At 46.0% G+C, this 14893-nt stretch overlaps 1 protein-coding gene across 1 annotated transcript in view; it reads right to left on the bottom strand.

The window, feature by feature from the left end:
* Positions 1-14893, bottom strand: part of RCL1 (RNA terminal phosphate cyclase like 1) — a 43084-nt gene that overhangs the window by 18663 nt on the left and 9528 nt on the right. The window contains exons 2-5 of the mRNA XM_038769764.1: positions 14022-14093; positions 12457-12632; positions 4046-4120; positions 2705-2829 (exon numbers count right to left, since the gene is read on the bottom strand). Of these exons, the coding sequence (XP_038625692.1) occupies positions 2705-2829; positions 4046-4120; positions 12457-12632; positions 14022-14093 (448 nt within the window). The remainder of the gene's footprint in view (positions 1-2704; positions 2830-4045; positions 4121-12456; positions 12633-14021; positions 14094-14893) is intronic.

Here is a 14893-nt window from a genome sequence, read left to right as displayed (position 1 = left end):
TCCTCCTCTTAAAGAGCGTTTAATATCTTAGAAAAAGCACTGGAACCATGAAAATAGCTACTTGTCTATTCGCCCGGGGCAAGTAACAATTTGAGCCCAAAGAGTTCATGTAGGGGATGCGGATCTCATTCACCGAAATCCTACTGCCATTGTCACTTGGGGGTGTTGGGATGGGAGAGAAGGTTACTGAAACAAATGGGTGCATGGCTGCAACCACTCTAATTCATTATATATTAGCTAAGGAAACTTACAATAGAGCTAAAATGCAATACCATGTGGTAAGTGTACTTTGTAACTGAACCGGGAATGTCTCCTTGTTCCGCCTTGGCAAACGATTCCTTCCACAAGTGGGCAGGAATCCATAAAGGGGGAAGAGTATAGCCTCCACCCACTATACAAATCTGAAGACTACAGAGAGAAGGATAAAGAAAATAATGGGGGAAGGAGATGGGAAAGGGAAGTGGAACCCAGAAGCCAATTAACTCCCTCAAGACTTGAGCAGCTTGATCCTCGGTCAGCATGGCAACGGGTTCTTAGCAAATGACAACTTTGGAGACCCCTAGGCCCAAGCTTTCTTCTCTAGGATTTCCTATAATTTATTTTTACAGCTCATCACTGTGGGAAATTTCATCAAGATGAGTACTGAGCACATACTGCGTTGAAATCATGATAAGGGTTGCTGTACTTTGTTTGGAGTTTGAGGGAGTATGCTGTTCTTCACACTAAAAAACACAGCCTTGTCCTCAAACCATAATACTCACGAATACGCTCTTAAAGCTGTCAGCAGATATTGTTTAATAATAATAATTGGCATTTGTTAAGCGCTTACTATGTGCAAAGCACTGTTCTAAGTGCTGGGGAGGATACAGGGTTATCAGGTTGTTCCACATGGGGCTCACAGTCTTAATCCCCATTTTACAGATGAGGTAACTGAGGCCCAGAGAAGTTAAGTGACTTGCCCAAGGTCACACAGCAGACATGTGGCAGAGTCGGGATTCAAACCCATGACCTCTGACTCCAAAGCCCATGCTCTTTCCACTGAGCCACGCTGGTTTAAGAGACCAAGCTCCATGATTCATTTTCCCGAATCCAAAAAAATGACTTAAGCTTCCTCCTCCAAACCACCAAGCCTGGAGAAGGGAAAGAGTTGAGAGGGATTCTGCACAGAAAGGACCCAGACTGATCACATCACCCACAAACAGCATAAGGCAAATAGTCACAGGCCTTGAACCTATGAGTTCTGATGGAAAGGAACAAGGGTGACCAAACTTACCCAGTCTGACTGGGATATGGAATCACTAATCACTCTCCTGCAGGCTACAGCCAGACGGGACTAGCCCCAACTCCTAACCCCAAGAGGGTCACAATTCTCGCAGGAGATATTGGGCTTCCCGCTTTATGGAGAGAGGGGAAGGACAGACAAAAACCCTGTAACAGATTCCCAGTGAAGGTCCTCTGGAAAGAGAGCAGTCAGATGAAGGGAAAAAATGGGGTCCAAGGAGCCCATTCCCAGCCGATTTCTGGAATTCTGGACAGGTGTCTTTAAAACAGCAAGCCACACCCATGGAGGGATATGCAGCATCAGTGTGTGTGTCTAGTCTCTCTCCCCTTCTTCGCAACCAATGTTTTGAGGAGAAGGGGAGGGAGAATGCAACTCTCTTTAGAGAAGTCACACCCCTAGAAAGCCTGGGACAAACACATGGAAGGAGATCACACCACGATCAAAGCCACCCTCTCCCACTCCCTGCCCCCATCCCAACTTCCTTGTTTATCTTCTGTGATCTGTGCCTGGAATCACGAGGGACTTTGTTCTGGAGCAATTGGTGTCACTCGACAGGGCTAAAACAAAGTGCCCCATTCTTTCCTGCTCTCCCTCTGATAGCTGAGACAAAAAGGCAGAGCAGGAGGGAGTAGCATTAAGTAAAAGGTAATCCTGACTAAGAAATGGTTCTGCGGCACCACACAGTCTCTCAGATTCCACCACCCAGTGCAGACTGCATCAGCCAGAAAATTGCCCTCTTCCTCCCACTCTTATGAAACAAGCCCTGGTATAGTAAGCCAGTGTACGCCCTAGGCTACAGAAAAGGCTTCTTCAGTGTACACCATACAAAAGCTAAAGAATACAGCCCAGTAATCAATTCATGTCCAGCTGTAATCACTAGGATTATGATTATTATTGTGGTGCTTGTTAAGCACTTACTAAGTGCCAAGCAACGTTCTAAGCGCTGGGGTGGATACAAATTAATCAGGTTGGATGCGGTCCCAGTCTCACATGGGGTTCACAGTTTAGAGAAAGGGAGACCAGGCACTAAATCCCTATTTTACCAATGAAGTAACTGAGGCCTAGAGAAGTTAAGTGACTTGTCCAAGGACACAAAGCAGGCACATGGCAGAGCCAAGATTAGAACCCAGGTCCTATGACTCCCAGGCATGTGCATTAACCAGTAGGCCACGCTAATTCTATGGTCCCTGCCAATTTCCCATACTATCACTCTCTCAGTCTTCTTTTCACCACTCCCAAGTTTTTGAAACTCCAGACACATTCAAGAGAGGAATCTACCGATCACTCTTACAAGCAAGCCGGATCCTCTATGTTCTCCATTGTCCCCATTCTGAGACGCCCTACCACTCTCTGATACCACAAGCAGAGATCTAAACCATGGACAGCTCCAATGGGGCATGGCAAACCAGCTGGGAAGGATACGCCATTCCTCGGATGCGTTTGATCTTCCCAGGATCAGTGAGCTGAATAGGTCTCAACATCTTCCTCACGGGACAGGAGAAAACGACTTCGCCTCCCCCTCCGGGGGGCATTCCTCTTCGGACAATCTGCAAATGTTTCCAGGAAAAATGAGTGAGCAAGTCAGGAAGTGAGGGGCAAATCTTGCACATTCATATAAGGAGAGCATCCAGAGGATTAGTTGGTGGGGGCTATACCTTTGGGGATATTTATCTTAGGATTGGCCTCACATAAGTCATCATTGCCATGGTCAACGACCTCCGCGGGGGGGGGGGGGGGGGGGATGTCCAATATAATAATAATAATAATAATAATAATAATCATGGCATTTATTAAGTGCTTACTATGTGCAAAGCACTGTTCTAAGCGCTGGGGAAGCTACAAGGTGATCAGGTTGTCCCTCAGGGGGCTCACAGTCTTCATCCCCATTTTACAGATGAGGGAACTGAGGCCCAGAGAAGTGAAGTGACTTCACACAGCTGACAACTGGCAGAGCCGGCATTTGAACCCATGACCTCTGACTCCAAAGCCCGGGCTCTTTCCACTGAGCCACGCTGCTTTTCAACAGCCACCACAAACAGTGGAGTCTCTGAATATCAAAGTCCACAACTGAAGAGAAGGAGCACTCTCAAAAGAGGATGAGGGGTGTATTTGCATGGTGGGAGCTATCATCGGAATATTTCAGGAACCAAAGAGATGATCCTGTGCCCAGATAACATGCGGTTACATGGATTGGCTAGATGTCAATCAATCAATGTTACTTATTGAGCACTTACTGCATGCAGAGCACTATACCAAGTATTCGGGAAGAGTTCAATACACCAGAGTTGGAAAACACATTCCCTGCCCACAAGGAGCTTATAGTCTAGAGAACTACAGTCTATAGTCTACAGTCACTGCCTGTTTCACATCCTCGTTGGGATTGAAGGAAAAGTATGATGCTGGCTACACCAAATTTTAAAATGACAGTCACTTGGCCTGTGTGGATCTCTTTCCTATCTGTAATCGAAGAAAACTATCAACTTACCTCAGAGGGCTTCCACAAAAAGTGTACAATTTGTTTTTCCTCATTCGGCCAAAAATCTAACCAATTGTTTCAATCAATACGGTCGTACAGAGTTGTCACTTAACACTGAACTTAATTATGATTGCATATGAAAAAGCAACCGTGATTAAGTTTTAGGATTGACAGTAACCCTTTGCGTCAGGTAATGTCACCAGCAAGCAATGGCCAATGCCTCAACCTGTCAGAAACACAAGGGATTCTATGAAAACCAAACAAGCAGGCATGCTGTGAGTTCTCACCTTCAGCTCGAATGCTTCACCATCTATTCCAAACTGTTTCAATAACGGGAGAGCTGTTGCTTTAAGGACATCCACCTGGGAAGTGATTTTGAAAGAAAAATAAAAAGGTACGATTACTGAAGGAAGATAAGGAAGAAATGGGAGAGACCCCAATTTAGCTAGAATCTCTGTGTGGAGGGATAGAGCCCTATGAAGCAGTGTGGCTCAGTGGAAAGAGCATGGGCTTTGGAGTCAGAAGTCATGGGTTCAAATCCCGGCTCCTCCATTTGTCAGCTGGGTGACTTTGGGCAAGTCATTTCACTTCTCTGGGCCTCAGTTCCCTTATCTGTAAAATGGGGATTAAGACTGTGAGCCCCCCGTGGGACAACCTTATCACCTTGTAACCTCTCCAGCGCTTAGAACAGTGCTTTGCACATAGTAAGCGCTTAATAAATGCCATTATTATTATTATTATTATTATTATTATGATGATGATGATGATGAAGTGAGACACAGCATGGCCTAGGGGAAGAAGCATGGGCCTGGGAGTCAGAGGACCTGGGTTCTAATCCCAGCTCTGCCACTGGCTTGCTATGTGACCTTGGGTAAGTCACTTGACTTCTCTGTGCCTCAGTTACCTCATCTGTAAAATGGGAAGTATGACTGTGAGCCCTATGTGGGGACAGGGGCTGTGTCCAACCCTATTATCTTTTATCTACCTCAGCGCTTAGTATAGTGCCTGGCACATAGTAAGTGCTTAACAAATCCATTAAAAAAACAACAACAAAACAGTTGGCTATCTGGGAACCCAGCCTACCCTGTTCTGACTCAGGATGTTAGCCCAGACCAGAAGGGGTTTTGGGCTAACCTCTGAGAGATGCTTTGAGGCATAAATCATTTCCTGCCATGGGCATCCTGCCAGCCCCTTGTGCCTCCTCTCCCCCTGGACCATCCAAAACAGAGGGGTTTATATCCAAATTAATCTCTGATATAACTTTCTTATGCCAGTCCAGCTTTACGATTTCAGGATCATGGTTCTGGTTTTCACTCATCCCTTCTCCATTCCTCCAAGTTTCAGGTCTCAAGTTGGCAGGCCAAGGCCAAGAGAACTGTGGTGCCAGTAAGCCTAGCAGCTCGGATAGGCACAAAAAGTCCCTAAGCGCCTTTTGAGATTATGAGCCCAGGCATGGCAAAGGGACAACTGCAGATGTGCAACACACCATATATGCCCAGCTCACTCCATTCCTCCACTCCCCTCCCAGGAACTTAGGTAAAATTGGGCTGGGGGTATGGGCCCCTGTTAGAATCTCAGGAAGTTTCCACCTTTCTGGATTGAATCTGGGCTTGCGTTGCTATATACCCATAAACCAGAACCAAGATAAGACAGCCTATATTTAAAAGTATCAAGTATATGTTGCCAACTTGTACTTCCCCAGGGCTTAGTACAGTGCTCTGCACACAGTAAGTGCTCAATAAATACGACAATGAATGAATCAAGGGTAGATAGGGAATTAGGAATTCCACCAGGATCCCATTAATAGGACTGGTCAGGCTCCAGCAGTCATGACTGAACCATACTTCCAAACAGACAAGATACACAATCAGGATTTAAATTAACCAAACAAAAAGATCATAATCCAAAATAATGAAGGAGAACATTTCAAAGCAACTATTTAGAGCTCCAAGAGCTTTTAAGACTATCAGGCCAACTTGGAAATCTGCCAGATAACCAGAACTTTCTTTAGGTCAGGCTTGGCTGCTTGGAAGCAAGAAACCAGATCTCTAGGGCAGTGGCAGCACAGAACTGGGAATCAGGAGACTTGGGTACTGATTCTGGCTCTGCCACCTGGCCGCTGTGTGACCTCAGACAAGTCCCTTCACTTCTCTGGGCTTCACTTTCCTCATCTATAAAATGGGGATGAAATATCTGTTCTCCTTCCTACTTGGCCCCACATGGGACAGCGATTGGGTCCAACCTGCTTATTTTATATCTACCCCAGCGCTTAACGCATAGTAAGCGCTTGAATGAATAACCCAAACTGTCCCCATGACTAGACTGTCACAGTAACCTTTCTTTCTATCTCAAACATAGCGTGGGAAGAGAGAGAAACACCTTACCGCACATACATCTTCCTGGCTGGGTTTCAGAGTTAGGAAGCAGATCTACAACCCAGTTTTTTGAAAAGTCCATAAAGACCAAGCTTCCCCTGCTCAGCCTGATGGGGTTGGAAGGGGAGGGTAGAAGGAGACTTTTCACACTAGAAACTAAAAGCCAGCCAGTCTCCTCCAGAGCATTCCAAATGATGCTTGCGGGGTGAAGCTGGTGCCTGGCCTGAACCAATTTTCGACCTGGATAACAGTCCCACACTACTGGGGTTAGGTCCAGGCTGAGCTCCTATTTCTCATCTGGGATGGGGAGGGTGTAAACAGTACACAACGTGGAGGGTGTCAGCAGCCACTTTTACTCACCTTTTTCCAGTGTGATTTATGGTTTCAGAGAGGCCCCAAACGTGGCCCAACATTAAAAATCATATGATGAGGTGAAGAACGCTCTATAGAGCTAACACCACAAACTACAACAGCACAGCTTGGTGGAACAGTACGGGAGTAGAAATCAGCTATGCCACTGGCCTACCCTTGTAACCCTGGGCAAGTCACTTAACTTCTCTGTGTCAATTTCTTCATCTGTAAAATGGCAATAAAATAACTGTTCTCCCTCCTGTGAGCCCCATGTGGGTCAGGGACTGTATCCGATCTGATTGTCTTATATCTATCTCAATGCTTACCACAATATTTTGCACAAAGTGCTTAATACAGCCATCAGTAACATTAAAACCCATACGGGAGGAGATGCAGGAGTACCATGTGTGGTGAGAGACTTCCCCCTGCTGTGGGAAGCTGGTCTCTTTCTACAGAACAAGTTATGATTTGCTGTTGACACTGACTATATGCCAAGGTAAAATAAAAAAGTGGGGGGGCGGGGGGGGAGATAATTTTTTTTGTATTTTTTTGTTTTGTTAGCTCATGGAAGAAACACTGAGAGAACTCTGGAAGATTTAAAACTTCTCAAATAGAAAAGAGTCCATCCACTCTCCAATTTATGGAACAGATGTGTTCTTGAAAAATTGAATCCTACTTTCCCATTGCATTTCTTCTTCATTATATAATGGGAATTACATTTTTCTCCCAGGCACAGCTCTTTCCACTTTGTAAGACAGCAGAGAGCTGGCTGACGCAGTTGATTCTCCAATTTGTGCATTCCATTTTAACAAATTCGACATACTTAGAGATACCTACATGTAATTAGGTCAATAGGAAAAAATGAAAATCTTATATTTGGGGAATATAATTACATTGCAAAATCAGCCTCAGCAATAATGGGGGAGGTGCAAGGGAGGAGAGTTTTGAGCTAATCAATTTTATTTGATCACTTACTGTGTGCCAAGGACTAGACTAAGTGCTTGGGAGAGTATGATATAACAATAAAATAGGCCCATTCCCTGCTCACAACTAGTGGGTGGTAATCAATCGATCTATGCTATTTATTGAGCACAGAGCATTGTACTAAGCACTTGGTGGGGGGCTGGGGGGGGGGAAGAGTTCAGTACAAAAGAGTTGATAAATGCAATCCCTGCCCACAAAGAACTTGCAGTCTAGAGGGGGAGAAAGACATTACAATAAATGGCAGGTAGGGTAAGTGGGAGAGTATAACGATATACACTTAAAGGGAGGACAAATAGGGGAGATGAAGGCTTAGTTAGAGAAGGCCTTATAGAGAAGGTGTGATTTTAGTAAGGCTTTGAAGGTGGGGAGAGTGGTGACCTGCTAGAGAAGCAGCGTGGCTCAGTGGAAAGAGCACGGGCTTGGGAGTCAGAGGTCATGGGTTCAAATTCCAGCTCTGCCACTTGTCAGCTGTGTGACCTTAGGCAAGTCACTTAACTCCTCTGTGCCTGTTACCTCATCTGTAAAATGGGGATTAAGAGCTCCACGTGGGACAATCTGATCACTCTGTATCCCCCCCAACGCTTAGAACAGTGCTTCGCACATAGTAAGCACTTAAACAGATACCATCATTATTATATATGAAGGAGAAGGGAGCTTGAGACCAGATGGATGACTTGAGCAAGGGGTCCAGTGATGAGACAGATGAATTCAAACAAAAAGCTGCTAAAGCAATAAAAGTGGACTTTCTTCAGAATAATACATCTGAGCAGGGGCCCCAGCCAAGGCAAGGAAGGAAAACAGGGCAAGGAGTGATGGGATCAAGCACTTATTGTGTGCAGAACACTGGACAAAGCGCTTGGGAGAGTACAATATAACAGAGTTGGTAGGCACGTTCCCTGCTCACGAGTTTAGGGGAAGCAGCGTGGTTTAGTGGAAAGAGCCTGGGCTTGGGAGTCAGAGGTCATGTGTTCTAATCCCGGCTCCGCCACTTGTCAGCTGTGTGACTTTGGGCAAGTCACTTAACTTCTCTGTGCCTCAGTTACCTCATCTGTAAAATGGGGATTAAGACTGTAAGCCCCACGTGGGACAACCTGATAACCTTGTATCTATCCCACTGCTTAGAACAGTGCTCGGCACATAGTAAAAGCTCAACAAAATACCATTATAAACGAGCTTACAGCCTAGAGTCAAACATGGAGGCAGCAGCAATAGGTTGGTTCAGCCACTGAGCCTTAAGGGCCCTTCTAGTTTGGCCCCTAGATGAGGCCAGTCAATCAATCAATAGTATTTATTGAGCACTGTGTGCAAAGCACTGTTAATAAGCGCTTGGGAGAGTACGATAAGACAGAGTCGGTAGACGGGTTCCCTGTTCACAAGAAGCTTACAACCTAGAGGGGGAGACAGACATTAAAGTATACTCCAGATATGCACTTAATTGCAGTGGGGCTGTGACAATCGAGTGCTTAGATGACACAGAAGGGAGAGGGAGCAGGAGAAATGTAAGCTTAGTCAGGGATGGCCTCTTAGAAGAGATGTGATGGGTAGGCCTTTGAAGGTGGGAAGAGTATAAAAAGGAGAAGGGAGCTTCAAGCCCTTGAAACTCAAGGATATGGGCAAGAGGTCTGCAGTGAGACAGAGAAGATCGAGATACAGTGAGTAGGATGGCGTTGGAGGAACGAAGTGTGCGTGCTGGGTTGTAGAGGGAAATCAGCAAGGGGAGATAGGAGAAGCGAGCTGATGCTAACGAGTTTCTGTTCAACATGGAAGTGACTGGACAACCACTGGAGGTTCTTGAGAAGTGGAGACTGACTTTCATTAAAAAAATAAAATAAATAATAATCAAAACGTCCCCCTCTGCAAGTGCTTTGAGTGTCCTGCTACCTGGCAAGGAAGAACCCCAAAAAAGAGCTGCAGTGGAGCAAGAGGGAGTGGACCTCAGCTGTTTGGCTCTGCACTCCTCATCCCATGCTGAGGACACCAGACCCCAATCAGAAACCCTGCATCGGCAGTGACGATGAAGCCGTTCCCTCCCAAAGGCAGAGAGCCCAGATCCTTCAGCTAGTGGGACAGTAGGCAACCCCCTGGTTACCTGGAAACCAGGGAATAGTTGAATAGCAGAGGACAGCCAAAGCCAGGAAAACGGCTCCCAAAATCCCAGCGCTGGTTTGTCACCACTCAAACCGACATGAGGAGACAGACCGGATCACATTTTCAAGACTAGGGAAGAACCACAACTTGACAATGGATGGTGGGAACAAAAGATAATCCTTCCAGCACTCTCAGGTGTTAACAGGAAAGTGAATCCAGTAATTGTGTCCAGACTGGAACAACGTCTTGTAACTCATTCATTCAAATGTATTTATTGAGCGCTTACTGTGTGCAGAGCACTGTACTAAGAATGTGATAATTATGGTATTTGTTAAGCACTTACTATGTGCCAAACACTGTTCTAAGCGCTGGGGTAGGCACAAGGTAATCTGGTTGTCCCACGTGGGGATCACAGTCTTAATCCCCATTTTACAGACAAGATAACTGATGCACAGAGAAGTGACTTGCCCAAGGTCATAGTGACACAGTGAACGGAGGTCACAAGGTAACTGTTACAATGTACTCTCCCAAGTGCTTAATACAGTACTTTGCACACAGCAAGCACTCAATAAATACCATTGACTGAAACACCTCTCAGAACAACTAAAGTTGGCTTCACTTTGATACCTGAAACTACAGTTGAGTAACTGCTCTATGATAAGTGACAGCTTTTCCCCCTTTCTCTCTTCCTGCAAACAGGCTTCCCTGTGCAGATGGGCCAGTGCGAGCTCTGCTCAACACCCCCAACTCTAGGCTTAAGAAAGCATTCTGTGACCTAAACCTCAAATGGCTCGTCAACTACTTTTTGAGTTTCACTCGTTTCTTCTCTCAGAGTCAGAGGAAGAAAGCCTATTCCAGGAATAAAGACTGGGCTGGAACTTTCCAGAAGAGACATTAGCCTGAGAAATATGAAGAACTCTTTCAGCATCCCCCAAATGGGACTTCTACTGTGGTCCTGCCAAAAAAACATCATGGCCAAGGATAAAGGTAGACAAAATAGTCGTCTTAATGGTTCCGTGAGTTCCCCGACTGCTAATTCCAGAATGACTACGGGACGCTGCTTCTTTCTTGAAAGCTCCTTAGTGTTCCAGGACATAAATGCCAAGGGTCATCAGTCGATAAATATTCTGAATAACTTGTACAAGACACTACCAGGCTTTCAGACTCTTCAATAAACCGGATATCCCATGAAATAGGATACATAAGCACTGGAAACCAGATGAAGCCATTTTAGGATAAACCGCTTATGCCTTGTAGGTGACTTCGAACAAGGTTACCCCAGAGAGTGTATACCATATTGGGGTTCTGTCTGTTCGATGGTAACCTCCTTGAGGGCAAGGACCATTAACTTCTGTTGAATGTTCCCAAGAACTTAATTACTGCTCAATAAATGCATGGTGATTTTAATACCCCAGGTGGACATTCCATTGAGATGATCCAAACTAAACGATACAGATCTTTGGGAACAAATAAAGTGCCCCCTTTTCCATTCACTCCTTGTGCAGGCATTCCCTCCTAGCCCCAAAAACCTCCCCACCTCATTCATTCATTCAATCGTATTTATTGAGTGCTTACCGTGTGCAGAGCACTGTACTAAGCGCTTGGGAAGTACAAGTTGGCGACATATAGAGATGGTCCCTACCCAACAACGGGCTCACAGTCTAGAAGGGGGAGACAAACAAAACATGTGGACAGGTGTCAAGTCGTCAGAACAAATAGAATAAAAGCTAGATGCACATCATTAACAAAATAAATAGAATAGTAAACATGTACAAGTAAAATACATAGAGTAATAAATCTGTACAAACATATATACAGGTGCTGTGGGGAGGGGAAGGAGGTAGGGTGGGGGGGATGAGGGGGAAGGAGAGGAAAAAGGGGGCTCAGTCTGGGAAGGCCTCCTGGAGGTGAGCTCTCAGTAGGGCTTTGAAGGGAGGAAGAGAGCTAGCTTGGCGGATGTGTGGAGGGAGGGCATTCCAGGCCAGGGGGAGGACGTGGGCCGGGGGTCGACAGGTGAGAACGAGGTACAGTGAGGAGTTTAGCAGCAGAGGAGCGGAGGGTGCGGACTGGGCTGTAGGAGAGAAGGGAGGTGAGGTGGGGGGGGGGGGGCGAGGTGATGGACAGCCTTGAAGCCGAGAGTGAAGAGTTTTTGTTTGATGCGTAGGTTGACAGGCAGCCACTAGAGATTTTTGAGGAGGGGAGAAACAGTATAACTTGGGAAACTGATCAGAGAGGAGGTTAGGGAAGTCATGAGGTAGGCAGGTAGGGGAGAGGGAGCTATGTGGTGTGGCAATGCCCAAGGGCAAATTAGAAAGCTTAAACTCTATTCTACCCCAGCTCATTTATCAGTGACTTCTGGGAAGTTTCTCAACCTGCAGTGACTTCAGCTTTTCCATCCTCCCTGTCAACCACACAGGGCTAAGGACATTTGGGCTGAAGATACTTATGTGCAAGGCCCTATGCACGAGGTCAAGAAGCATGACTGGATTTGGTGATTTAATATAGCAATAGGTCCTTAATGCATGCCACTGCTACGTGTCAAGCACCACGCTAAGTGCTGGGGTAGATAAAAGACAGTCAGCTCGGACACAGCCCCGTCTCAACAGGAGAACAGGTATCAAATCACCATTTTACAGAAGAGGAAACTAAGGTACAGAGGAGTGAAGTGACCTGTACATGGTCGCCCAACAGGCAAGTGGCAGAGCCGGGACTAGAGCCTGGGTCTCCTGACTCCCGGGTCCCCGGCTCTTTCCACTGGACCGGGCTGCCTTCTAGAAGAAAGATGTCAATAGAGATGTGTCAAATAGGTTCTGGTGGGAAGCGTTGCAGGTTACTTTGGTTTTCTAGAGAATTTATTCCATAGCAGAATACCTGGGCCGGATCAGGATCTTGATACTCACCGAAGGGTCTACCTGATCATTGGTTACTCCTCTGAGAACTATTTTTAACGGGTGCTTCATGAACGGAGCTAAGCAAAGAAGGCTTTCTAGGTAATACCCAATCCCACGATGGATACTGCAGTCGTGTTCCACGGAACCACCATACAGGAGACCTGGCTGATAATATAAAGTTGTACCTTTCACAAAGGAGAGAGAGAGAGAAATGTTCAGTGTCACAACACAAAGGTTCTAAAAGCAAGAACTGCTCAGTGACCCAAAGTCTGTCACGTCTGTTCTTGGAGGAGAATTGATTAGAAGATTTCCCAACAGCCTTCATCTTAGTCTTTCCAGCAATGTGCCTAACACCTGGGACATAGTAGAATAGTGGCCTGTACTTCTGATTTCCTACCAATGTCACACCAACCCTATCCAGTAACCATGCCACCACAGAATTTTGTTCTGCAAGCATCAGACCCACTGATTAACCCAGAGAACACAGCAGTCAATCAATCATTTGAGCATTTGAACACTTACTGTGTGCAGAGTACTGTACTAAACGCTTGGGAAAGTACAATGCAACACAGTTGGTAGACGAGTTTCCTGCCCACAGGGAGGGCTAATATTCATTCAATCGTATTTATTGAGCGCTTACTGTATGCAGAGCACTGTAGTAAGAGCTTGGGAAGTACAAGTTGGCAACATATCGAGACGGTCCCTACCCAACAGCGGGCTCACAGTCTAGAAGGGGGAGACAGACAACAAAACGTAAGTGCTGTGAGGCTGAGGGTGGGGTGAATTCCAAGTGCCCAAAGGGCAACCCAACCATTCTGCTCCTCTCAAGTCAAACTACTCACTGTACCTTGATCTCATCTAGCTCACCACTGCCTCCTCGCCCATGCCCCGCCTCTGGCCAGGAACTCCCTCCCTCTTCATATCCACAGACGCTGAGAAGCAGCATCGCCGGGTGGATAAAGCACAGCCCTGGGAGTCAGAAAGATCTGGGTTCTAATTCCAGCTCCTCCACTTATGACCATTGGCAAGTCACTTCATTTCTCTATACCCCAGTTACCTCATCTGCAAAGAGGGGATTAAAACTCTGAGCTCCATGTGAGACATGGACTGTGTCCAATCTGATTAGCTTGTATCTACCCCAGCGCTTAGTACACTGTCTGGGCACATAGTAAGCACTAAACGAATACTATTAAAAAAAAGACCACCACTCTCCCCACCTTCAAAGCCTTACTAAATGCCCATCTCCTCCCAAGGGGCCTTCCCCGACTCCTCTATTCACCTTTAATAATAATAATGATGGCATTTGTTAAGCGCTATGTGCCAAGCACTGTTCTAAGCGCTAGAGCACTATTCTTACTTGGATCTGTGCCCCTTAAGCACTTGATATTCACCTCCAGCCCCACATCACGTATGTATATAACAGGTCGGTGTTGATGAACAAAGTTTGTGAGCAAGAGTGTAGTGGGAGGGAGAGAGAGACAGAGAGTCATAGAAAGTGAGAGAGAACAATCAAGCCTACCAAAGCATTCTAGTGGCAGGTACTGCAGACAGATGCAGCAATAAAATAAGCTTACCTGTCTGATTTATTTCAATTCTAGAGCCATTAGTTATTTTATCCAGCAGCCTGATGAAGCTTGCTTCAAAATCTGTCAAAAGAAGCAAAGAGATTGACTAAATGTCAGAAGTGTGCTCCCAAACATTATTTCTTAATACAAGACCCGTAGCTCTGCAGCACCAGATGAACAGCTTATCCCAAAGTACCTCAGTTTCCCCCCAAAGTCAGAGAATGCTCACTCCCGTCACGGGAGTGTGGTGTGGGGTAATTAAGAATCCAGAGTACTAACACTGTATATTTATTCTAAGTACCATTAATCAATCTCCATGGTACTCCTTGAACGCTTACTGTGTGCAGAGCACTGTACTAAGTGCGTGGGAGAGTCCAATACAACAGTTGCCCACAACAAGCATACAGTCTAGAGGGGGGATCATTATTAGAGACAATTCAGCCTTCACAGCAAAGACAGAGAAATTAGTTGGGCCATTAGTTTCAGCAGCACGAGTACTGCAGAGATATGCTCTCCCTTCCTCTTCAGAGTCTGCAGCAATGGAGAAGCGGAGGTGGAGAAGAGACACCCCAGGACTTAGCAGTCCTCAGATCAGACACAGTGCCTGTCCCACACAGAGCTCAAAACCTAAAAAGGTAGGGAGAGCAGGTGGCTTATCCCACTTTACAGATGAAAAAAAACCAAACCAGAGGCAGAGAGTGGGTGAGTTATCTGAAGTAAAGCAGATCAGAGGCAGAACTGGGACTTAAACCTGGGTCTATCTATTCCCAGTCCCAGGCTCTTCCAGTAGACCAGGCTGCCTCCCTAAACCCACTTGTACCTGCAAAAACAATTCAAGATTGTGCTCTTTACCAATTTCACTTTGTTCGATTTAATAACAG

Source organism: Tachyglossus aculeatus, chromosome X4 (genome assembly GCF_015852505.1).
Source record: "Tachyglossus aculeatus isolate mTacAcu1 chromosome X4, mTacAcu1.pri, whole genome shotgun sequence".
In the NCBI taxonomy this organism is placed as follows: domain Eukaryota; kingdom Metazoa; phylum Chordata; class Mammalia; order Monotremata; family Tachyglossidae; genus Tachyglossus; species Tachyglossus aculeatus.
The sequence above is the reverse complement of the archived record's forward strand: the minus strand, read 5'-3'. Positions and strand labels throughout refer to the sequence as shown.